At 41.7% G+C, this 26,243-nt stretch overlaps 1 protein-coding gene across 1 annotated transcript; it reads right to left on the bottom strand.

Annotated features, from left to right (window-relative positions):
- Positions 1-508: 508 nt before the first annotated feature.
- sv2ca (synaptic vesicle glycoprotein 2Ca) lies at positions 509-23,838 on the bottom strand. Its single transcript, XM_037483180.2, has 13 exons — positions 23,664-23,838; positions 18,210-19,007; positions 10,644-10,824; positions 9,865-10,016; positions 6,311-6,444; positions 5,902-5,991; positions 5,356-5,466; positions 5,168-5,256; positions 4,687-4,851; positions 4,468-4,601; positions 3,894-4,100; positions 3,518-3,677; positions 509-3,381 (listed from the first exon to the last, which is right to left on the bottom strand). The coding sequence occupies exons 2-13, from the start codon at positions 18,805-18,807 to the stop codon at positions 3,198-3,200; spliced, it is 2,205 nt and encodes a 734-aa protein (XP_037339077.1). The 5' UTR covers positions 18,808-19,007; positions 23,664-23,838; the 3' UTR covers positions 509-3,197.
- Positions 23,839-26,243: the final 2,405 nt, after the last annotated feature.

Raw genomic sequence — 26,243 nt, 5'->3', positions numbered from 1 at the left:
TAAGTATTCTGTTTTGCAGATAGAATTATCATTTCAATAACATTCACTAGGTGGCACCATCGGTTTGAAATGATTGCAAGGGAACAGTGTGTTTCTCTACTCACAACTACCTATAAAAAACACACACACAAATGAGATTGTCTGTCTCAATAACGTCCAGGAGGACTACGTACGGGTCGAATAAATAATATAGTTGAATAAATACCACTATCATTTTTTGGGGGGACAAAAAAGGAACATTTTTACCTCCATTAAGTTTACATACACTTTTTTATTTTGATCAGAGAAACTTGATCTTGTATGTTTATGTTCTATGTGTGGTTTCCTAAATATATGACAGTATCCATGACCAGATAAAAAATAAGCTACTTGAAATAATTACAAATGCAAAATGAACAAGCTCGTGAAAACGTCTGCACAGATGGATAAGAGCAGTAATGTAGGATTATGGAGATTGGTTTTGTTCTGAGGTTTAAGATAAAGTTTGTTAAATAAAAGCAAAGCATAATGTGGTAGAGAACATAGCTTTTAATGTATATATGTTCAAAAGCAGCACAGTATGCAACCCCTGCCTTTCCAGTTTCTAACATTATTCACAGGGCATCATTTGGCAAATAACTCTTCACATATTTTCACACTTATGGACCTCTGAACATACACTCAGTCGTCCTACGACTGGCAGGCCCTTCACAATAATATACACAACTCTATTCTCCACATACATTTGATTATCTCCATAAATGGATTAACATAACTTACAAGAGTGATACATTCACATTTTTCTTCAACAAAAATCTCAATATTGCCATTATTTTCTGCCAGATGAATTTACAGTAAGAACACAAAGTTGACCATAAAATAACAGAAGTTGTCTTACATACATGCAAGTTTGTGCACACACACTCACACACACACACAGAGTAGCAGGTGAGTAGGGGCTTGAAACCAGGTATACACACGGATATACAACAAAGCCACAGTAGATGGACTTATTGCAATGAGAACGCAGGGGACACACGAGTCGATAATTGAGCTTATAACCAGACGTCAACCGATACCAGCTTTGATATTTACATTATTTACACTCAGACATACGCAGGCCCACACACACATCCAGTACTGTCTCTTATACACACATATACACGCAGACACACCCACACCCACATTAATAGAGTACATACAAGCAATACCTCCAAACATAACTGCCAATGAAATGTCTCTCCAATATGACACAACAGAAAGATCTGCTTTTGAGGTTTCAACTTCTTGAGAAGCATGTCAATCCTTCTAATATCCTCGCAGACGCAGCGTTGGATTGACACTGGGCAAAGTCATCACTTTTTATATCAGTGCATTTAGAATATGTATTATTATTTTTTGTACTTAACACTCACAGTCAAAACATACATGTTGTGCAATAGCTGCACAATTTAAAATGTTCTTCCAGCTGATTTGACTAAATTTCAGAACAAGTCGGATTAACTGCATGGATGCACATATACAGTACCATTTTGGAAGCTTTTCTGTTTGTTGTTTTGACAAGTAGCCTTGAAAGAGCCAACTGCACACAAGGGTAAATTGTCCACGCTGCGATCACAGATTACACAAATACAGAGAAAAGCAGGAGGACTGGCCGGAAGTAAAAGAAAAAGCACAATCCATGAGCACAAAGTAACAAGACTTTGAGCAACTGAAGTGTTCCATTAGATAATGTCTAAAGCAATGAAAAAACAATTACAATTTTTCAAAATATTGTGAAACAATAAAGAACAAACCTCAAATTCATCTTCCAGTTTTCTTTTTGTTTCACAAATAGACAATTTAGACGAATAATAATTAGGGATGTCTGACAAAAGAGATCAGGAGGTCTGACAAAACGAATTTGCCATCTTGTGAATATTCCGTCTCACATTTATGCTCCACTCACAAAAATGGCATCAATATTTCATCTATTTATCTCCTTCAGTTTCTGTCTGCGTTTTATGACCTTTGGACATCACATGACTATGGACAGACTGCTCCAGTTATGGAGAGGCACATTTAAAAAAAAAGGCCATTCAGTATTTTAAAAGGAAATAGCATGACGTGTCACTGTCAAAGCTACTGCTACACGGAAGATACAACTCAAAACTAAATTAGAAGGAGAGCGGCTCAGAGAGCCTTTGCACAACAATACAACACATGGATGGAGACTTGGAGGAACATCATTTGGATAAAATGAATAAGTCATCATTCCAACTACCACAAACGCCGAAACAATAAGCAGAAAATATTCAGCAGCCTCAAATTCAACATACCATAGAACTACTGGTACAAGAAAATACAATTTATTCAAAATGGCCTTTAGATTGTTGGTCTGGTAATGCAAAGGGCTTGGCTTCATACGTGAATTATCTATGTTGAAAAGGTTGAAAATGTCTGAGCAAATGTCATGTCGAGGAAAATTCAGCATTGTGTCCTGTAGGGTGCCGGAGTAGAAAATAAAAAACGCCTAGGTAGATGTGAGTACAAATCTATTATTTTTTTAATCTGGTATTTGCGCATAAACAATATCTGTTGAGGTTTTTCTTTTTTTGTTGATTTTCAAGTTGCCTTCCTGCATAATGTCTACAACGTGTCCTGTGTACGTGTGTGGTGGGAAAGCCAGCTGTCATGCAGATGTGTAATATGTCCGCTCTGTCTGATCACGTATTCCCTACGTTGTCACACAGAAGGTTGGCTGTGCTCATTACAGCTTGTTTTCCCATTTTTTCCCCCCCATCTGGCTAGCCGTAATAGGACTACATCAATATTAAAAGCCTTGAGCTCTAACTAAGCAGGGATCCACTCAGACCTATGGCTACGGCTGGAAGGGGCAATCAAAACAAAACTTCCCTAAAGTTACAGCAGCAAAACCAGTGCAAACTTTCAGCTCTGTAACGTGAGATCTGAAGACAGTACATTCACACAAAAAGGCTGAGCATATTATTGAATAACGAGGTATCTAATTATTTGGACGTGTCCTGCATGTTCAAATTATAACACACTGTGAGAAAGGTGAGTTGCTATCCAGCTTTACCTAAGGTACAATAGCCAAATGTGAGTAAGATGTGAACCAAGCCGTTTGGACTCCATGCTCAACGCTCCCTGGGATTCCTCTCAGCTTCACCCGGGTTTAATCAAGGTTTCGTCCCAACTCATGAAGGGGCAGGCCGGTGTTACATGAGGACGTTGGCCTTGGTGTCAGGCAACCGGAGTGCAACCAGTCCTCCCCCGACGAGCACAGACGAGGCCATGAGGATGGGGATGGCCTTCGTGATGCCAACCAGAGAGCCAAAAATCAGGTTTCCCAAGACTGCAGCCAGTTTGCACAGAGCGTTGCAGAACCCAAAGCCAGTTCCTCTGCGGAGAGAAGAATCCGGGTAAGGAGGAGGTAAAAGATGAGAAGAGATAAATGTATTACAGTTGACAGAAATTCTCCTGTGTTTTTATCTCTTTCCACTATATGCTAAACCCTTGTAAGTCAGTACGTACTCACCTCCTGGAAGTCGGGAACGACTCAGTCGTGATCACATCAAGGGAATTCCAGGCAGAGATGCTCAGACCGTTGTAAAGGCACAACATAAAAATCATCATGGACTCGCTGGTGCCAAACCACAAAAAGAAACAGCTGATGCCTGAGAGGACCATCGAGCCGCCTGATGTGCATTCAAGTTGCACGCAGAGCACAAAGAGAAGGAGCGGGGGTTAACACAATTGACATTCTTTTGAGTAATGAATCAAATGAATCATAGGGGCCTAATCGAAATTACCTCTCATACCCAGTGATGGATAGCCTTGTTATGAATCATCCCACAGTCGACGTGAAACCCAATTACTCAAGTGCACACACAAACATGAACCTCCTTTCTTACCTAACATGGACAGACGCCCAATTTTGTCCATGAGAAGGGCGGAGACAATGTTGCCGGGCAGAACGGCCAGCGTCCCCAGGAAGTTGATGAAGTATACCCAGTAGGCGCTGTAGTCGTCATCAAATGTCATCTGGCATCCTTTCTTGTTGTGGGTGAATGTGCTGTTGACCACCTCTGTGCCATCTACCAACTTAGATTCATCAATGTCTGCCCAAAGAATAAAACAACAGAGGTAACAATGCAGTTTATTCTTGTCTTTCAACAAATGGGATTTTGTCTGTGCTTCTATCCTGTATTCCAGTCTGTTCCCATCATCTTATTGCCTGTGTTTCTTTTATTATGACAGTGTTATTTGTTGTTTGCATGTTTTTATTTAATTGTTGTATATTTGCAATAAAAAAATGAAAGAATAGTGAGGAGGTCTGTGGTGTAAAAGAAAATCCTTCCTTATTAATAGAAATCAAAGTATTATTTTTCAACATGACAAGATGATTATATCAATCTGAATAATAATTGACAAGACGTATCACTCTAGCCATTTAATCATGTTAAAGTAAGAATAATTGTATCTCACCTGTGTTAAAGAAGAAAGCATCAATAAAAGTACAGTTACGGAAGAAGGAGCCCACCGACTTGACGTCCTCAAAGTAGCAGTTGCGAAAGGTAGAGTCAATGAACGTCACGGACCTCAGCTTCATACTGATGAATCTGAAGCAGCACAGTTACGTTCTGCTTTAAATACTCCACGTGGTAAAATAGTCCATGCATCCACTAGTAAGTTGACGTGTCCTACCGGTCGTTGATGAAGAGGCCATTTTTGTGTATCTGGTTCTCCAGGGTGAAGTTGAAGGTGAAGTCTTCAATGCGTTCATTAGTGTGTACCTTCACTTTGGATGCATAGTCGTCCGCCTGAAGGTGTTTGATGACATCAGGAAACCAGACTGACAGCCCATAATACCTGAAACCAGATGGATTCTGACTTATTAGGATCCCACATCATAACCTGACATAGACAGATGCAGTTGATAAGGAGACACGACTTGTAGTTTCTGTTTGTTGTCTCTCGGGCTGATTTTACTCCGGTCTCTTCTATGGACCAGTATTGATCTCTGTGATTGATTTTGATGACGTACAACTTCTGCACTGCAGAGAAATCAAGATGACAGACATGTAATTTGTCCAGGAGACTGACTGCCTCGTGCTGTCGTCTGACAAGAAACATCCAACGCCGTTTGGCCTTTCTGTGAAACAAATGACATCAAGAGAAAGCTCACCCGAAGGATAGTGTGAACCACACTATGGCTAGTCGCATCATATTTTCTCGCATGGGGTAGTTGAAGCACTTCATGACATTCTGATAGATCTAAAGAGACATAACAGACTTGTCACACTCAACAGACTCATTTTGGGGATTGAAGCAGTGTTGTTTTCTGCCGCAATCAAACCGAAAGACATCATTTACCCCGTAAATTTCTGTCTTTATCCGGAAGAAAAACTTGGAAACTCGGTTCCCAGACTCTGAATCCATTTCCACCAGTTCATCCAGCTGTTTGGGTATTTTGATCCTGTTTACCTGAGAAAATAATGAAGAAATCTAATGAAAATCTCAGTGTGATCAATGTATTCAACATTCGTTGCTTGACGTCACTGATTTCGTTACCAACATTGCGATGTTGTATCACGTTTTTTTCACGTTTCTATCTGTTTATCTCTGTCGTGACCCACGATAGAACGCACATGATTACTGCGATAAAAAACGAATGTACTACGGTGTATGATCAATCCGAGAAACGTGTTGACTAAGAGGCTTTCCCACAAGTGCTCCTCACGAAGCAAATAAGCCTGAACGACACAAAACAGCTTTCAGAACCTTCATAATTCAGATATGATCCTGCACTGCGAGAGCATTAAAACCTGTCCCAGCGGTGGCAGAACATAAGCCTCTTTGCTTCCTTAAGCACCGGGGAAAACGCAGCCAAGACGGCACCCAGCAGAGACAAACACTCACGGTGAAGACTTTCTCCGGCTGCCCACGCGCTCTCATGTTGGTGTCGTGGATCTGTTTGAGGATCATCCATGCTTCGTCGTGCTTCCCCACCTGACAGCAGGGTGGGAAGGAGAAAGGGAGGAGATGCATTCACAGGAGCAGCACTGGTCTCACTTACTTTTTGACACCAACACATCCACAGTCGTATGAATTGTAAATAAATATATATTCCTTCGATTTTTTTTTGTGTCACGGAGCACGTCCTCCTCCAAGTGTTTCAGATGACTCATTGTGTTTGGTAAATGCCTAACGGGTCTCTATTTCCCCTTTTTTTATCGTGCACTACCAAAGCTGACAATGAAACACAGAGAAATGAGGCCGCATTCTTGAAGATTGCTGATTACTGAATATTTAATGAAAATAGCATTACCTCAAGGTAGAACCGGGGACTTTCAGGCATGAAGGTAAGGGCCACCACAGCACCCACACAAGGCAGCGCACACACCACCACAAACACCCTCCAGCTGTGAAACTGGTACGCTGAACCCATACTGAAGCTCCAACCTGTGAAAAGTGGCATCAAACACAATCAGATGGATGACATGGAAAAATAACAAGTAAACGCATTAAAATACTTTGTGGAAACATGACTTGATTTACATTAGCTTGCAAACAATGTTTCAATTGTGGGTAACGTTATGATGAATATCCATTCATATGATTTGCTTCATCTCTCACATGGTATGTCATCTTTTACCAATATAGATGAGTGTTGGTATATATGTTGGTGCAAGTGATCCTGAATATTTTTTTCTGCTAACAAAATGACTGTTAACCCTTCTTCTCATCCCTTTCTTGTCATCCTTGGTTATCAGACCAGACCACAATACTCAATGTATGTATTCAAGCAACCTCCCGGCCACAGGGACATGAAGGAATTTACTGTAGTCTATCTTTATGGCAGCCACTTGATCGGAAAAGCTGATCCTGTATGAGAATTGTGTGAAACTGGCAACACAAAGGGGCTGTAAATAAAAGTCGGCCCAATGAGAGCGCTCGACAGCCGGAGCAGAGCGGCGTGCAGGCTCTGAGATGAATGGCTCTGCAGAGGAGTGCACAGGGACGGGTTAATTGAATGTGTAGAAAAAGAATTGAGTGTTTTCTGCTAAGTTAAATCTCGTTGCACCTGATCACAGCCCGCAAGCACTCTCCCAGACTCATTAATCATTGTAACGCGAACACACACTCATGTACACTCCCTCAAAAGCAGGAGATGAACACATTTACACACAAAAAAGCAGAAAAATGAATCACATGAATCATGAATTACCATATGCAGATGACACTTATACGGCTAACATGGTGTCATAATGCTAAACTCCCACCCACACATAAATAAACATACACGAGAAATTGTACCACATATATTTTCCTATTCCTGATGCAAAAATGATCTGCATGATTTTGTAAACCGTTCAGTGGCAAAGGGAGATCAGAATATGAAATAAAGAAAATGTACAGTAAGAAATAACTAAAGAGGCACAAGCACAAAACATATTCACCGGTCTTTCTTTTTCCCTAAATAGGGTGTTAAATTAATAAAATTGTGAAAATGTGTTTTCTCTGGATATGGAATTTTTACATTTAATGTGTAATCTGTAATAATTTAAATCAAGGAATTCTCATGATTGTAACTCAGAAGAGATGAAGTATTCTACCACCATACCAAATCACTTTATTTTATTTTTTGGTTTGAAGCACAGCAAGGGGTTGATGTGTCAGTCGTGACCTCCCACGTTTCTCTAGAGATCGTGCTTCATGGAGATGCCGCTCCAAAGGGAACCGTACCATTATCCATCAACACGCGTAGGAGGGGAGTCTGGGGGTTGGAAGGTTGAAGCTAATGGTAATGCCAGAAAAAGCTACTTGGAATTAATCTCACAGCATATTAAAATCCAGCTTTCAAAGCAAAGCATATCAACTACTAAAAACCTCAATTTTCAAAGGAGGGTGGGTGTATATAAGTGGTACAAATGCATCCTAGATGAGACCAGAGAGATGAAAGACCTCAGTAAAAAGAAGTAAAGTCACTGAAATAAAAAAAGGTAAAATAAATAGAAAACTGCAGAAGTAAATAAGCAAAGACTTCCACTCTCCTGGTGTCTTTGGTTGGGCAGGAATAATGGGTTTTGTAGACAATGTATCGCCTGCGTGTACTCTTTTCATTTTTTCCGTCTCTCTCATGTGTGTGCGTGTGTGTGTGTGTGTGTGCATGTGCGTGTGTATATGTACGTCTGGAGTGACTCAGAGTGAGAGAGAAGTAAAGAAAAAAAGAGACAGAAAGAGACAGCGTAACAGATAAAGAAAGGGAAGGAGTTGTTCAGCAGTGATTGCCTTTTCTACAAAAATGTAGCGAGGCTTCCTGCCCCTCAGGGTTAGTGTTTCACCATGCCATTGGAAATCTCATTACAGGGATTATGTACATAATTGACTAAGTCTATGGGTGACTGACTCAGCAGTTTTACTCCATTCCCAGATCTAGATACAGTAGATAGATAAATATGCATGGATAGATAGATAGATAGATAGATAGATAGATAGATAGATAGATAGATAGATAGATAGATAGATAGATAGATAGATAGATAGATAGATAGATAGATAGATAGATAGATAGATAGATAGATAGATATGTGGGCTATTTAATCTGTAGATTTTAGCACATCCTAACGAGGTTACCCTCTTGTGGTGGGCTTTCTTTGTAGAAGGTAAACTCCTCTCACTCCCCCCTTTTGGCCAACATACCGTAAGGCCATTGGCTGCAGCCACTGCAGCACTTAAGGAACACATAAAATCCACTGAGCGTTGGAGTATGTATGCAAGACACGTAGTTCCCTCTGAGAGAAAGAGAGGCGGATTGGTCGTGAGTGCCAGAGAGGATAAGAGCAGTAAGACTACTACTGTCCCTTCAATACAATCTCAGAAGATCTGACAGCAGAGTATTGTTCTCAAAAATTGGGTTGTCTGAAACCGGCGTGCTTCTGTAAAGCCACTAAGTCTTTATCATTATATCTTCATCAGTAACATAATAGCAATTTATAAAAACGGAGTTGTCCTTCATCGCATGTGTATATATTAACACAGCTGACCTCTTGCAATGTCAGCCGTTACTCTCTGCATTTTACCCTTCCAAAAGACCTGTATGTGCCTGCAGCCCAGTAAAACATCATCCATGCAACTTGCAACCAACCACACACACACGCACACACGCACACACACACTGTCCCTCCCTCAATGACGTCACAGGGTGGCTACAGCATGGTCTGGCCATTAATCACCTCTAGCTGTAGCTTTGTCCTATCAGAGCAAGGAGAAAAACCTAATTATGTTTGATCAAGAAGAACACTTTGTGGAGACAGAGAACAGAGAGAGAACGGAGAGGTAATAAAGGGAAGGACAGAGTTAGACAGAGAGAGGGGCAGAGTACAAAGCAGGAGGACCGGGGTGGGGAGGCCGTGAAAGGAAAGAAGTTAAAAAAGCACGCTGCTAGTGAAAAGAATACAAGTGGAAGAAGAGGAGAGAAGGAAGGCTTGTTCCCTTCATTTTGTTTCTGTGTTTGCAGCTGAAACCTAATGTGGTCATTTCATAAATCTCAGCTTTCTCTCCCCCAAAGGCTCACCCTCGCCACATCAGCTAGCTTCTGCTCCATGGAGCCCATGCATACTTAAATCTATTAACCTCTGCCTCTCGCAGCCTGCAGCCACTCAGGGCTATCGGGGGATTGATTCCTGTGGCAGTGAAAATAAAAACCTACCCTTTGTACATTTTGTTTAGCTTAAAGTCACATTGCAAAGCTGCCAAAATAAATCCTGTTACAGTCTTCAATGGGTATAACTTTTACACAACCCAGAATCTGCCTTTTTTCTTTTGGAAAAGCACAATCCCATTATCGATGTACATTACCATACAGTGAACCCAACTCACCATAGTGTGGTATGATGGCCCAAGCCATAGCAGATGCATAGATCTCTCCGATCATCCAGAACATACACAACCAGCTGAGGTGTTCTCCTCTTTTCTCCCTAGACAACACCTCTGAAAAGAAAGAGAACACAATGGGCACCGCACCTCCTATCCTGCAAAAAGCAAAGACAATGGGAAAGTTAGTGGGAAGATATGTGAAATTAGAACAGAAACCTAGCTAAATATTTTCACATATTTCACATTGTTGCAGCATTGGCCTGTTTTCTTCCTTCTGTCCAAGAAGAGCAAATCTAACATGGCCAAAGATATTGTAATTTGATGAAATGAAAAATGCCTAATTTCATCTTGTTCATCAGTGTTTTTTTAATTTAAACTGCAGGTTCATTCCCAATACATCACAGAAGACGTAGCAAGAAAAAAAAAAATCTTAAACCTCAATACTGAGTGCCAGTTCCTCATAATTCAGAGGCACAGGTCGCATCGGCATCTTGGTCAGCCTTTTCAATTACTCTGGATGTCTCAGGGGAGAGGGGTGCAGAGGCATTACGGAATTAGCCTTTAAAGAAACAGTAACGCTGTCAAGGAACAGGATGTAATAAATCCCTGTCCACACCGCTTTATGTAGTAAGAAAATGACAGAATCGGGTCGGTCTCAGGTACAATCTTTATTTTCAACAACTCTCAAGTATTGAGAGTGGTATTGAAGGTTTATTTAAGGACTTTTCTTTTCTTGCCGACTTGGTCACTCCCTGAAATGACCTGGACTCTAGCAGACTTACCCAAAGCCTGCTACGAGACGGCAGAGGAGGAAGACGCCGTATCCCTGGACAAAAGACGACAGGAAGGCGAAGAAGCCATTTGTGGACATGCAAATGAGGAGGCACTGTCTGCGGCCCACTTTGTCAGACATGCCTCCCCAGAAAAACGCCCCGACCATCATCCCCAAGTAAACGACACTGCCTGGAAACAGAAGGGGAGACAAGAGTCAGGTCTTAATGTCCTCTTACTTACTTCACACATTACCATGTACCCCTGTGTGAATATGTTTGCATGAGGTTGTATGTTTTGTTATTTTTGAGGGCACAAACATATTATAAGACTATCTCATTGGTCACTAATGCTTGATTTTAGATCCAGTCCTCTTATGAGGTTTGATCTGTGATGGTGCAAATCTTTTTTTTCACAATTATTATTTGCTCTATTATCCTGACAAACCTGCAATAATTGATTTCCTGGCGGAGCAGCGGAAACAAGCTGTGAACGCAGCATTGTCGTGTTATCAGCTTAAGAAACACTTAGCAAACAGTCGTCTCTGTAGACTTCCAGCAGATACAGAGCATCAGTCGGGTCACTGGGGACCACCTAACTAAAGGGTCATAGGAATAAAGTCTTTTAAATGTGCCTCCACTAGCGAATGGTGAGGTGTCGGATTAAGATATGGAGAAGGTTTGCGCCTCCGTGGAAGTTATGTTGAATGAATGTTTAGTTTTTTAATAAGCTAGAAAATAGACAGAAAATTGATTCACCAACTACTAACAATGAACCTGATACTCAATCGGAAAAAGCTCAAATCCGGTAACTCACGTTAGCAAGTAAATACAGTGTGTAAAAGACTGAAACCTCTGATCAATGGGGAGACAAATGTGAACAGTAATGCGGGGAGACTACAGAGTCCCTGTGCTCTCTTTTAATCTGTCTCATCCCAAACAGGATCGATGCTCCAACAAAATACATTGATCTCCCTGCCTGATCTCCATGATTCGGCTCTGGACAGCGGAGCCTATTATGCCTGTTTTATTCTACGTAGTATGTGGCAGTGTGTGTATAGCAGCCTCCATGGGTATACAGTTTGGTGCCAAAAGCAACTCCAACTGTATTTGTCTCACTACTTAATAGATACCATAGGTACCATGTACACCTGACTTATAGAGAGGATATGTACATGTATATTCATAATGCCAGAACCAAAGAAGAAAATGTGAAAGTTGAAGTCTTATACGGAATGATATGGCTTGGCCTTAGGGACACTTTGCTCAAGCCATTACACTAATCTTAATGCATTTCTTCTCGTTAATGTCGGCAATCAGGTCTCTTCTGCTCCGCTGTGAATAGATATCTGTTTGACTCTCTCGCTTCAGGGGTCAAGCCATGTCTATCTGTCCCATTTGGCAGGCATCTAGATACTGGCCTGAAGGGACCATGAATTCAATTCTAAATTTAACTGTCTTCAGTCTATGCACAGTTCACTCTTGCCTCATTAAGGAGAGGCTAGATGTATGGTGTATAGGGAAACACCTACTGGCCAGCCATTTTTACCATCATGCATCCAAACCCCCAAAGGCCTTTTCATTTAGCACTCCACTTTCATTACAAACATTAAATAGTTTTGTTTTTTAAGAGATACTAGCACAAAAAGACAAACGAAGATGAATAACCTCTGATTTCTGTTAATTAAACGCCCTTAAAAAGGAATAAAACTGTTGGCTAAAGGACTACATCCATCACAAGACAGTAGGATGCATATCTCAGGGTACGATGTCAGCAGTCCACGCACTAGGGAAAAGGAGAGTGTTGTACTGAAGGGTAATATAATCTGAAAATGTCTCATAATGCCATTATGTCTCTCATTAACAAAAGACCAAAAGGCAGTAAAGATGGCACTAGTCATGTGAGAAGATTATGCTCTGTCTTTTACCCAAAGAGGAATTTCTTTATCATTTGAGTATGAGTCACGCTTTACCTTTAGCGTGTTCTCATAGTGATGGAGTCACATCATCTGTAAGCTCTTCAAATGATACCAAGCAGTTAGTACACTGCAACATTGTAGGTTATTAAAAAGCCTTTTAATGGAATGGATACATGGGACATTCTTTAGAAACCTATTTTATCAAACTGCTAATTGGAGTTAGCCGTTCTGTTTTGCTGTTTTCAATATAGTCAACATCATCATCATTTTTAGACATCAACAAAAAAAACTCAAAGGTTAAAGGCAACCGAGGAATTAGGAACGTGACCACCTTGAGCTTAGATTTAAACAAGTTTAGGTTTGGATTAAAGAAATGATGGGTCTGCTCACAAATTTAACTCCCATAATATAATATCGATACAAAGAGAGAGAGAGAGAGAGAGAGAGAGAAGGTGTATTTCTCTTGGTCCTAATATTTACTCTCTGATGGTGAACATTGTGTTCAGCAACCTGCCTCAATTGAACAGTATAACACGATCACCCATGAAATGTCTCAACATTTCATTAGACCGATTCTCAGACTGGACCCTGCTACTGAACACAGTGGCATTGATACCATCGGACACCAAGTTGTCACTTCTTTAGTTGAACTCCTTCTCTGAGTGCTATCACCCAGTCCTGTCTAGTCATTGCTTTAGTTGGACTGTGCGGGAAGGTTTCTTTGGCTTGTGGATTAAGTAGGATACCCTCAATAGATTTTGAGATCAAACTGCAGAGGGATGAAATGTAAAAGCTTTCCAGGAAGAATGTTTCTTTTCTAAAAAAAAAAACTGATGACACGTTATAGATGCAAAACTCCTCTAATGAATACCAACTGGTGAAGACGTTTCATCCGTTGGAGCTTGAAATGCAACTGAACGCTGGACTTGATGACCCACATACTCTGAGCACCATCAGAAAATGACAGTGTGTCAGGAGACCTCCAGGAAGGTTTCGCCCCATGACACTATGAAGAGATGTCAAAACACATCTCCAGGAACGGTTAATATTCAGCAAAATCCCAGGCTCCGTCTAAACACGAGACAAATCCAAGAAGGAAACAAACACATATATACAGAGTAAAATACTGCCACCAACAATGTCAAATCTTTTGGGTCATTGGGTAACAAACAAGAAGGAGAGGAGATCTATAGATGTAGATACAAACAGGAGCAAGGACTAAATCAAGCAGATGAATGAAGGGTGGGGTGGCCAAAGAAAGAAAGAAAGTAACCATAGGGAAGAATGTGCAGTAATTTCAATTTCTAGGGTGAGAGATTGAGCAAGAGGAGAGGAGGTAGAGGAAGGCCCTGGTGCAGCCTTTCCTGTCCTTTCAATCCACAGGAACCCCTGAGAGCCGTGGGAGTGCTGAGCTGCATCACGACCTCGTCCCTGATTTCATGCTTTGATGCTCTTTGCTCATAGCGCTACAAACTGCTTCAGCATTGCTCAAAACACTCGCCCTGATTTATTCCTAATGAGGATACCATCACAGCGTGCCTGGTGTGTGCCTCAACGCCGCAGTGGAACCCCTCCCAGCTAGATATTTTCCCTTCACCTTCCCTCTGTTTTCCGTCTTTGTGTCAATCGCTTCATTACAAATTTGATTTTATTTGATTTCCTTCTCTTGTCCCTTCTCCTTCGCTCTTTTTTTTGCCTCTCTTTCCGACCTTTTCTCCATTTCTCTCAGCTTGTGTCCACTCCCATTGCTTTCCAATTTCTTGGACTGCTTCTCACTTCCCCACCTAGTTTCCCCTCTCTGCTCCTGTTCCCCTCTCTTATCCTCTGTGCTTCCCTCCCATTTATTTGCCTTAGTTTCCTCTTTGCTCCACTGTCATCCGCGTCTTTACACTGAGCAGCGTGTAATCACATTTGTACTACATCGTGTCAGTTTGATCGGATTCATGCCTCCGGACTTCTGCCACCTCCGCAGCAAAAGAGATAGAAGCTTTTTGTCATATTTAAGTCATATCAGTGTGGGCAGGATTTCAATGAAATCTATATTAAAGCAACCTGTTTGTTGGGGTAGCAGTGCAGGGTTTAAAATGACTAACTCAGCATCAGTAATGATACAACCATCATTACATTAAAGACTGTGGATAATGCCCATGAAATACAGTGAAGCTATGAGCCTCCGATAAGAGCGAGCTGTTTGACATGCTTTACTTGTGGCTGAAATTGCTGGCTGCAGCAGTTTTTTTTCCATTCACGCGCACACACACACACACACACACACACAGACGTACGCACACATTCTATGGAGCTGCACTACTCAAGTAGTATAAACTCTGCAGTGACGTTGCAATCTTACTGCAGTTTAGCCATGCTCAGCTGCCCCTGATCCAAGCAGCCCCCACGCACAGCCTGTCAGCTGGTTCAAACACACAGGGAGGAAGAGAGGGGGGGGGCAAAGAGGGGGGATGCACTTTGCCGATGGGTCTCAATAGGAGACAGGGAAGAGATGCTGGGACAAAGGAAAGCCAGGGAGAGATGAAAAAGGTACAGGAGATTGGAGGACAGGGTAGTAAGGGTGAAGAGAAGACCAAGTGGAGCGGAAACAAGAAAGGAGGGGGGAAAGTATCGATGGCAGGGCGGGAGAGATGGATGGTTAAAGGGAAACAAGGAGAGCTGAGTTAGGAGTCATAGAGAGAAATGAGGGGGGGTTTCTGCAGAGAACAGACATCCAAGAGGACAAACAAGTAATGATAGGGGGATGCTTTCCCATTGTCTGCCGTGGCTGAGATGATAGCTGAGCTTCTCCCCTACATTGTTGTTGTACTGAACACCGCTAAACTCCCACCCCTCTGGTCCCATCCACCCACATCGATCACCCTATCACTCCTCTCTAAGGTGGCAATTTATCTGCTTCACAGCTGTTCCTCCTTCACTCCTCCCCCCTTTTTATCACATGTATTGCATCTCTTGGGGCTTGTTTTCCTTCCTGCTTCCCTGACAATTTGTCCATTCTTATAAAATTATCTAATAGTTTCGTACCTCCCCTCAGTCTGTGCAGCTTCTTTCTCTGTCTGGTTAATGGAGCTGCACAATACAAAATGAATGGCATCCAACACAGGTGGACCAGACCAAACACCAAATAGATATTTTCAAAATTGAAAGCATTGCATCCCTAAATATATTAATTTAGCTTAGAGACACATATTTTGGCTGGATAAAGATTAGTTGTTGCCTGTTATTCCTATAAATTTGGCAGGTCCACTTCCAGCCATCAGTCAGCCAAGTGCTTCCTTGAAAATGTAAAAAAATATGAACCCAATAAACTGGGTCTCACGCGTTCACATGCATTAATGTAACCTCCTTACTGACAAATCCATGCTTAAAAACTGTTTGGCAGGTCAGTTATGAGGTTGCTCCTCACCACCCATGACCTTAGTTTGAAAGCATTACTTACTTTAACTGTATTAGTGGTACAATGCCATGGTTAGAGCTTTACAGTTGTGAAAGCCAATTCAGATATAAATAAATATTTGGGTTTGTGTTATATTGAAAACATGCAACCCTTTATGCTCTCTCCTTTCATACAGCACAGCACTTTGAAAGTGTTTACAACAGGAAACCGTCTTTTTATTATGTAATCTATCCTCCCAAAATAGTGTTATTTGTATATGTAAATGTTTTAGAAAGACAGCAGAAAGCAGATTGGAAACTCCGGACTCGAGTATGCAAAACATTAAGATGTAATGCAGGTAAAAAAGTTTTCTTTTCAAGGTCAATTCAACTTTTGTGCAGCAAGAACCAATGAGGGTCCCAATAGCAGCTGCAACGAGGAATTGATCCCTAGTTGAATTTCCGTATGCTAAACCTGACAATTAAAGTCATTTGAACATGCTAAAACGTTTACTTGGTCTGTTGAAGGGTGGGTAGTCTAGTCCCTGTTCTCCCTAAGAGAAATGCTTTATTGCCCCCACCACACCACTATGATGATCTTATTTTCAGGTAGTCACAGCAAAGTAAGAATATAGTTGTCCTGCTTTGCTAAAAGGAAACTTATCATGTGAAATACACAAATAATTTGAGCATCCCAAACAAATCCACCCACAGACCAAACTGGCTGTTGTTCATTTCCGCACTTCAAACCAATGTAATATTGCCACGGAACCTGTAAAACACCAACTCACTTTATTGTGTTGCCTGTAATCAAGCTTGATTACTCTGGAAAACTCTAAATGGATACACACAAGGTCATGGTAATCATGTAGTCTATACTCACACACACACACACACAACAACCACGTTCACCTCAGTTGGGAAAAGCCTTGGGGCAATCGGTAGGAAGAAGGCGAGTAGAATGGGTGGAGGATGGAAGAAGAAAAGGGAGGCACATAGAGAATGGTGGGTGGGAGGGGGAGACCAGGGGTGAGGTTGGAGTCACGAATGAAGAAAAGCAGAGCGTAGAGCTCTGAATGCCCGCAGGACTTTGCCTGGTTTACATAGGTACGGCGAAGGAGGCCGATATATGAAGGTGCAACATCTTGAGACAATCCCACATAGAGCAACACACTTTAGTGTCCGATAAAAACTATGAAAATTTAAAAACATGGCGAAAAGATTTTATGCACGCCTGGGTGTATTTCAGATGTTCCACTTCACTCTTGATTCAATTTTGCATCATTTGTTGTGGAGCAGTTGATATATCGTCATGTCTCACCATGACGGTTAGTATCTAAAGACTGTGTGCCTGAATTAATGTCCTCGCCACTCTGGTACTGACACAGTGAGTCCGCCCCAGCTCTCTGGTGATGGATTATTCACCTGCAGCCATAAGGGCTGCTGGGACTCCGGCTCAACAAACAGCCCACAGGGAATACTAGCCACCTTCTTAATCCTGATGCAGCAACCGAAACACTAAGGATAACGTGCGACAAGTTCAGTAGGAAAAAACAAAACTGATCTTATTTGCAGAGACAAATCCTATTGCACAGAAAGTAGCGTGAGCCCTTCCTTTAGTCTAATTGTACTAGTATAAGTTAGATCTACTGCTGCCTCAATATTTTATCTTTAAATCTAAGTGCAAAAGATGAAACAGTCACAAAAAGAACCCTCTACTTCACCATAAATATGATTTAACCGGTGTTTCTTGCTTATTTATCAATTATCATGTTTTGTGATCAGGTTGTTTCCTTGGGAATAACATGGTCCTAAAATCCATACGATGCTTTTAATAGCATGGGGACAATCGGTTAGTAAGTAGTAACCCCTTTGATTCACTCCACTAACCCACCAACTAGAAGGTCGTCATGCCCATTAATCTGCCATAATAGCCTTATTGTAGAAACGCTCATGCAACGTCTTTCAGTTTGTCCATAGCCCAACTTAAGCTTTAACTTATGACTATTGTTTTCACAAGTTAACATTTTGAAAGATTTTCTTGCCAAACTAAAAGTATTGTAAACTTGCCAGAGTGTGTATTATCAAAAATGGGGGAATAATCCCATTGCCTCTTTGTCATGGGAACAAAAGCAATGCTAAATTCCAGGGTTGGTCTACAAATGTCCTCCATTGAACCTACAGCACTATCTACATTCTACAAGTGTTAAGTGTTTGCGCACTTTATTGCCCCAAAATTAAATAAACAGTAGGATGAAATAATCCGATCCCTTACCGAGCCATCCCGAGCTGGAGTTGGGCACACACATGTCCGTCTCTGCGCTGGGCAGCACAAAGCCCACCACGAACACCTCCACGCCATCGGACATGAGGGCCAGCCCGAGCACCAGGAACAGCTGCCACTGGAATCTGCCGTGACCACACTCCTGGATGATCAGCTCGTACTGTTGGGCCAGCTCCTCTTCGTCGGCCTGCCTCTCCTGCTCCAGCCCCTTACGGTCCCTGTTTGCGTCTGACGCCGGTTGCCCGAGTGCCACTTGGCCCTCCCTTTGCTTCCTATCTCCTGCCGATGGGATCCCCTGGTACTCTCCCTCATAGATCTCATCTTCATCGTCGTGGCCTTCTGTCGCATCGCTGGAGCCCTCCTCGTTTTCGTGGTAGCCATCTGCGTCCGGCCTCGGGGGGTTCCGGTAGAAATCCTCATCTTCGTCCTCCTCATCCTGGAATCGGTTGTAGTTGTGGTGGGATGAGTACTCGTCTGTGGCGCGGTCCACCACCTTGCTGACTTTCTTTGTTGCATGCCGCTTGGCCTCCTTGACTATGTCCTTGGCCCCCTTAGCCAGGGAAGTCCTGTTATTGTAAGTGTCCTCCATTGTGGGTCCACTGGTCGATCTTCAAGGATACTTACTAACAGAAGAAAGAGGGAAGGGGGACAAGTGGGGTGCCGAACGCTGATGGAAATTGCAGGAATGGTGAGATCAGTGTGTCTCAAGATGCAGCAGGGAAGAAAACTCTTGTATCTGGAGTCACCACAGGAGATAAACCACAATGACGGTGGCAATCATCGGACAGGCTGAGAGGTAGAGGGGGTAGGGTGTGGGAGACAGACAGATTCAGATGAGAGAGAACAGGAAGGAAGAAAAAGGGAGATATTCATCAGATAGTGCTTGTAGCTCATCTCTCCCCTGCCACAGTCATAACTATCCCAGACTACCAGGTGACACCCCATAGACAGCAAAAACCCTCTTTAATTATTCTCTCTCAGGTTTTGTAATCATTTGAAGTGATGTCAGAGAAAAGGCTCTTGCTGCATTGCTCTCTGATTTTATTCAAAATGAATATAACATTTTCACGTGATTTTTGGACTTGCTGAGTCGGCTGAATCATGATCAGTTTTGTGGAGCCGAGGCTAATAAACAAGGCCCTGCGCAAAAATCAATTTGCCCCCAATAAAGACCTGGTTTATTATAATGGGAGTGACGATCCAACCGGAACAGCGCTGTCATATTTAATCCAGGCAGAGAAAGGAGGTAAGGAGAAATGGTCCTTCAGTGGGTATGTAGATACACACAAACGCTGACACAGGCTCATAAAGAAACCCCCACATATACATCACTACTTCTGAGTGTAGTGTAGTCACAGCATTGGTCACACATACTGGTAAGAAGCACAGATGAATAAATACAGAGAGACTCCTTTACACACTTAAACATGCCAGGCCCACATGTGAGTGTGCGTTCACAGCATGGATGGGGAAGCCCTTCTCTATCTTGGCAGGTTGGTGCCGATGGGAGGGAGATCCCAGAATAGCAGTGCAAATGATGTAACATGGTTTCATGTGAGTGTTTAACCTTAAATCCACTGTTCCATCATTGCATTGCCTCCAAAGGCTCACAGCTTGGTTATTCTTTGTCATGATACGGAAACACAACCATTATGAAAACACAATTGAATAATTGAGGAATTTAGTCAGTTATATGAGAGAAATCTTATTTTGAGCCTATTAAACATTTCAAGATAAGATAAAGTGAATACTTGGAGTATTTTGGAGATGGTCAGAGCTGTCCAGTGTGTGTGTGGGGGGGGTCTGGTCAGAGCTGTCCAGTGTGTGCGGTTCCCGTGTGTCTAGGAGCTGCTCACCACAGCCTCTAATGAACACTGAAGCCTTGTCAGGAAGACACAAATCACAGGGCCAGCTCCAGCTCTCATAATGCGATTTTACCGGGCAAAATGACACTGCTGATTCAAGGTGACTCTCCTAATCCCTTTTGGCTCATTGGATGACTCCTGTGGTTATGAGCACACTCCTTCACACATGGACTGATCATATTTTGATACCTCCATTTACCTGGGTGGTGGCGAAGACGTCCTAAAGGCGGCTTATTCAAAATCTTTGTTTGCCTTTTTCTCAATTGCTCACTAGATCATTGCTGAAGTGCACATTGCAAGGAGTTAACGCGTCATTAGTTGTATGATTAGTTGCCCATGTAATAATCTGTACTGCATTAGATTGCTATCCTTCATATATCTGAAATAAATATTAAAGGGTTTCTCAAAACAATTCTGAGAGCGGAACATTGTAGCTTCTTATTATGCGAGGCACTTATCCAGCGACTGCACTTTTTTATGAATTCCATAATAACACCCAGCCAGTAGCATAGCAGAGTTCATTTAGTGTCACTAAACTGATGCTATTTACCGATCCAGGATCATGTCATGTCAGCCATCACACATAATTTTTTACTTAAAATGAGTATGCACATATCCACATATGTAAAAGAGGACACATCATTAAATCATTAAAATTTATGTTGAGGCCTGTTTTCTGTGGTGATGAAGCTCCGAGGACATCTGAGCACAGAGACAACCAGCCTCACTGACAATAGCAATGGCAGCATTCACAATCAAACTGGGTAACTACTTCCAAGGCAACCAATTTATTATTCAATGATGCAGCATACATTTTCCTGCAGGCCATTGCTGAGAGGTGATATAGTGCGTTGCCACAACCCATGTGAGGTGGCTGAAAATAAGCCTTGTTCTGGCAAAACCCCGGTCACTATGATGGATAGTGCCCCTCTTGTCTGTCCTTCAACCTCTTTGGAATACTAAAAAAACACAGGATCAAGTATCACTTGATCCCTAATGCATGAATGAACATTAGAACATTAGATTTGCACAGAGGTTTTGGCCTCACATCCAAATTGATTTAAATGTGTAATGTTAATATCCAGAGTTTGTTTGACCAGCTCAGCCCACTTCAACTCACTCTTTCATTGTTTTTCATCAACTCATTAGCCAGAAGTGGCACAGTCTTAATGACTAGTTTGAAAAAAGGGTTAGGTTGATAATGACAGTGGTAATGAACACCCTCAACCTGACAAAGTTAAACCATAATTAAATCAATTTAAGCCCTTCATTGTGGTTGAACACATGGTATGGACAAGCAGGTTGTCAGAATAAGAAGAAAGCGATCAATGTAGGTCCTAGAATTTCAGGTTGCTTGACCCATAAATGCTAGAGGAGACACATACTATATATTTTTTACGAGAGGTTGAAGGGAGATCAATAATGCATTTTTGTCTGAGTGCAGTCCAGTAGCCAATAAGTTGATCCTTACAAAATGCAAAAAAATGACCGACACAAAAATGAGAGTAGCTAAGGGCTTCTCTCTCTCTCTCTCTCTCTCTCTCTCTCTCTCTCTCTCTCTCCCTCTCATTGAAACAGTCCCTTAGTATCCACAAATACATTTCATCTCAGTCAGGTGCGACTTGGCAGGGTCCTGCCTTTCAATGACATGCACAAGCACAGTGGCTTGGCGGCTGGTTTGTTTTATTAGCATCAGGAAGAGCAGGTCCAATCTCTTAAGTGGGCAGAGGCGCATGTAATCCCATCAAAATGGGAATTCGTGACCTCATCTGGAAGGCAGAAGCACAACCAGCCCGGGACGTTGTCCGTTAGGAGATTTCATCAAGCAGTGATGCCATTACCGACTGAGTGGTGGGGCAGGGAGAGGGTGAGAGAGAGGTGGTGGGGTAGGAGAAGTATAGAATAAATGGGGGCAGGGCAAAAGAACGTCAGAAGAGTGGACATGAGTCTGCAAGTGGAGAATTTAGTTAAATGATTTTAAAATCATTTTCAATGTGCATAAACCATTCAGTCATAGCTCCTCATAAAGCTGTTTGCACGTCATTCAGATTCATATAACAGCTACAGCAAGCTGGCGTCTGCCACACCTTGACGGGTTAGTATTGTTAATATTGACTTTAGCACATCTTAGCCAAGGAAAAGAGAATTTCCCTGATGGTATTAATGTTGTCAATGTTCCGTCTTCAATAGAAATGATAAAGGACATAGAATGTGCATACTGGATACTGTTAAAATCGTAAAATGTTTAAGTTATACTAACAGAAAACAAGATCAGATTTTGGAGAGAATAGAAATCGTGTCCTACCCCACCTTTACAGTGTCTGTTTGATCTTTTGAGTAAACGTTTGGTATCGCTGCCTTCCCAGAACTCATTGCTGTCATAATATGCAGGGGCTGCAGATACAAAACCCAATGTGCCAGCACCACAGTGTGGTGCATCATCAGGTCATTCCCTGCCTGCGCACGTCACCAAAACGTACAACTGCAGCTCATATCTTGGACATCGTCACTGGAACAGCGCACTTTGTACTTTAAAGCGACACAATAGTATATAAAATGTGCTGCATAAACTTAGAATAAAAATTCCAGATCAGTGGATGCTTGAGATGAAGATGTTATTAAATGCAGATGACAGGCATTCTGAGTTTCCTCAGTAGTAGTTTCATCATTACAGTGGCATAAAAAAAAAAAAAATGAAATCAATGAGAAGTGAAAAAAAAGAATGATTACTGCAACTAGCTTTCACTTTTTTTCATTGGGTCACATTCAGTGTCAACGCAGCAGGACTACAGCGGTCTTCCGATTGCAAACAAAGCACTTCTCCCCAGATTTCCAGTTCAATGACTTTGTGCCTGTCAATCGCTCACTGCCTCTTGAGGTGCAATTCACGGATGAGTCAGTGGCCTGCTCCGCCATCCTCTCCTCTTTTTGGCGGCAGTGCAGAGTGCTTTAACTGCCCCAGGCAGGTGGCTGGATTGCACTACATGCACAGTCAATAACCCGAAACTCTGCAAAGGATTTCACTGTACATCCTTGTTGAGAAAAAGTAAACTATCAGCTTCAGTCAGCGACCATTATTAATAAAATAACCACTTTGATGGACGATATTCATGCAGCATGTACTTTAAATCCCCGCTTTAAACCCAGATCTACTTGATCATCTAAAATGACAGTAGCATTACTGTCACCTTTAATAATAATGATAATAATAATATCGAATGAATCAAATTCCACAAAATAGGGTAAGAAACTGCAACTGAAACCATATCATATGGCCATTACTGTGCCTTCTTTCACTTAATGGAAGCTATTTCTCGACTTCTGCAGGAGGAATATAGACTGAGTTTAGTGCAACCTCAGAAAAACCAACCCAAAAAATGAATCACAAACTCATGAATAATAAATGAGGTACCCCAGTTTCCCTTATGATAGTTGGAGATATCATTTGAAATAAATGAACAACTTGTCTTCTAAGTCCTAAGACTGGCAAAACAGTGTATTTAAGATTCATTTTTTCTTACTCAAAGTTCTAACACAGTCAGCATGTTTCGCGTGAAAAGTATTTAATTAGGCTACTTACCATCCTTTTATGTCGAGAAGAGGGAACTGGGCTCAGAGTTACCCATCGCATCAGACTTCACTTTGGCTTTAAGGGAAGAAAAAATGTTTTTACTGCAGAATTGGATTAGAGGTAATTGCCAACGCACGAGCAGTATTTTTTCTTTTTTCGATGCAGCCCTCCGTCGCTGCAGTACTCCAGGAAACAAGAGAGGGAGAGAGAGAGAGAGAGAGAGAGGCGGTGGGGGGAGGGAGGGAGGGAGGGGGAGGGATAGAAGGGACGGGGTAATCAATGCTTGTGTGTCAATGAGTGATGCGGTTAATTCCATCTGATGGAACAATCTCGTTAGGCGACCGATTGGCGTGAAACGCTGCAGCGCATCAATGCAAAACAGACACGAAATGTCGAAATGCAAAAGGAGGAGGTGTTTCCGCGCACTCACCACGAGCGGATGACCACTGAAAACATGCATGTGGACGCTTGTCATTGCTTGAGGCACATGGTGAAAATAATCCTGTATTTATGCCTGGGGAGGAGAAGTTGACCGTGTAGGTTACAAGTGCTGCTTACTCCGAAAGTTTTTCACAGCTTCTCTTGCGAGTTTGTTGCATATCTTGATTCTGTGAACGCAGTGATTCCATTTATTAGTTGTTTTTTCAATTCGGTGTTTACAGTTCAGCTTTGAATTTCATCCATAATGGTTTTTACAAAAGTGCTGTGTGGGACCTCACTTTAATACGCAGTTGCCTCTGTCCGTGGTGCTGAGCGAGACATCAGCGACTCGGGCTTCCGGTTTCTGGCGCTGATGCCGAAAAGGATAACCTTCCGGAAGCTTCAGCTAACAAGCCTTGTATCCCATTAAAAACGAAATGGCTGTTAAATAATAACGTCCGTTGCTGTTTTACATTTTCCTATATTCCAATATATGCAATCATCCCTCTACGTGTGTTTGACTCCAGGTCAGATGCACTCCTACCGGAAAAGGAGAGGAATGTAACGCTCAGATTAAAATGCGTGATTATAAATGAAAAATATTCTCCTGAATGTTTTTATTTAATTTTTTTGCCAAGCTTGTTTTTTCTATGTATTATTGTGAATACAGGTAAATTAGGCACTGCTCACCTTGCATGTTGTTCACATCTGGAAAGATGGTCTCTGCTTGGACCCCTACTTTTAGTTTAATTCACACATCACTGAGTTTAATTTGGACATGCCTGCATGTGCAGTAAAGTCCTTGATTTCTTGATGCTGTTGCAGCAAAGCATTCACTCAAAAACTAAAGACCACAGGCATGATCCTATTGAGGAATACCACACAAAGATTATACAATCCTGTTACAATTTTTGCATGACTTAATACAGGCTTTCAAAGGTAAGTAGGCCTTTTAGAACATGTGTAAGACATTGACTATGGAGGACTAAAAGTGCCACAATTAAGTAAATAAATACACAATTAAATAATTACTTAAATGTGTCATTAATTAATTAAAATACAGATTCGTTTTATAAAAAATACATATATCACTATTTACATTTACATTTCATGATCCTGCGTTGCAGTGCTTCATGAATTACTTAAAACTGTCAAACTGACCCATCAAAGTCAGTGGGCGGGGCTAACGCGAATCCAGTCTGATCCATTGCTTTGGTAGAGTACCTGGCCACGGCAGTATTTTGTTCCTGGCCCAAACTCTTTGTGGCATATAGATGGCCACCATAAGCTCATCAGGTCAGTGATATTAGCAGATAAACATCTTTCTAGATGTTTCATTACAATTCATGTGTTTGCAACAGGTGGAGATTTGTTGTCCACGGTGGGGTGGATGGATTCAGTCGTTTAGTAGCTCTGCATCAATCCAGTATCCGGAATGGATTTGTCTTGACTTGATACACAGGGTAACCAATCAGGCGTTAGGTTCCGCCTACCAACTTTTGATGGGTCAGTTTGACAGTTTTAAGTAATTCATGAAGCACTGCAACGCAGGATCATGAAATGTAAATGTAAATAGTGAAATAAGTAGGATATGTATTTTACATAACATGAATCTGTATTTGAATTAATTAATGACACATGTATTAACACATTTATGTATTTAATTCTATTTTTAATTAATTAATCACACATTTAAGCAATTATTTAATGATGTGTTTATTTATTTAATTGTGGCACTTTTAGTCCTCCATAATTGACTGCCCATGTGCCTGCTATGTCAGATCCCTCTGAAACCTGCGAGCGGTTCCTGGAGAAAGGGAGGGAGGCAAAAGGGAGATGACGTTCTGATGCAAGCAGAGGGACATTCAGCCTTTCAGTATTCACATCATTAAAGCCTGCAAAGAGCAGTGCTACCAGGGGGACTCAGTCTCAAATATGACTAGCACCAAAATGAATCCCAGCAAGATCTTGGATATTACACTTTGTTGAGATGATTTTTTTGCATTTAAAAATAACATCTAATATCTCCATGTTATAATGGCTATAATGTAGGACATACATTAAATAGTGCAGCCTGGCATTTGCTTACTGGCTTTAAACACCAATAGATAGCGTTGACACTGGTTGTTAATCGCATTCACTGCAAAGGATACTGAATGGGTTTGTAAA

This window comes from Pungitius pungitius, chromosome 5 (genome assembly GCF_949316345.1).
Source record: "Pungitius pungitius chromosome 5, fPunPun2.1, whole genome shotgun sequence".
Taxonomy (NCBI): Eukaryota; Metazoa; Chordata; class Actinopteri; order Perciformes; family Gasterosteidae; genus Pungitius; species Pungitius pungitius.
This window is presented reverse-complemented; position numbering and strand designations above follow the sequence as displayed.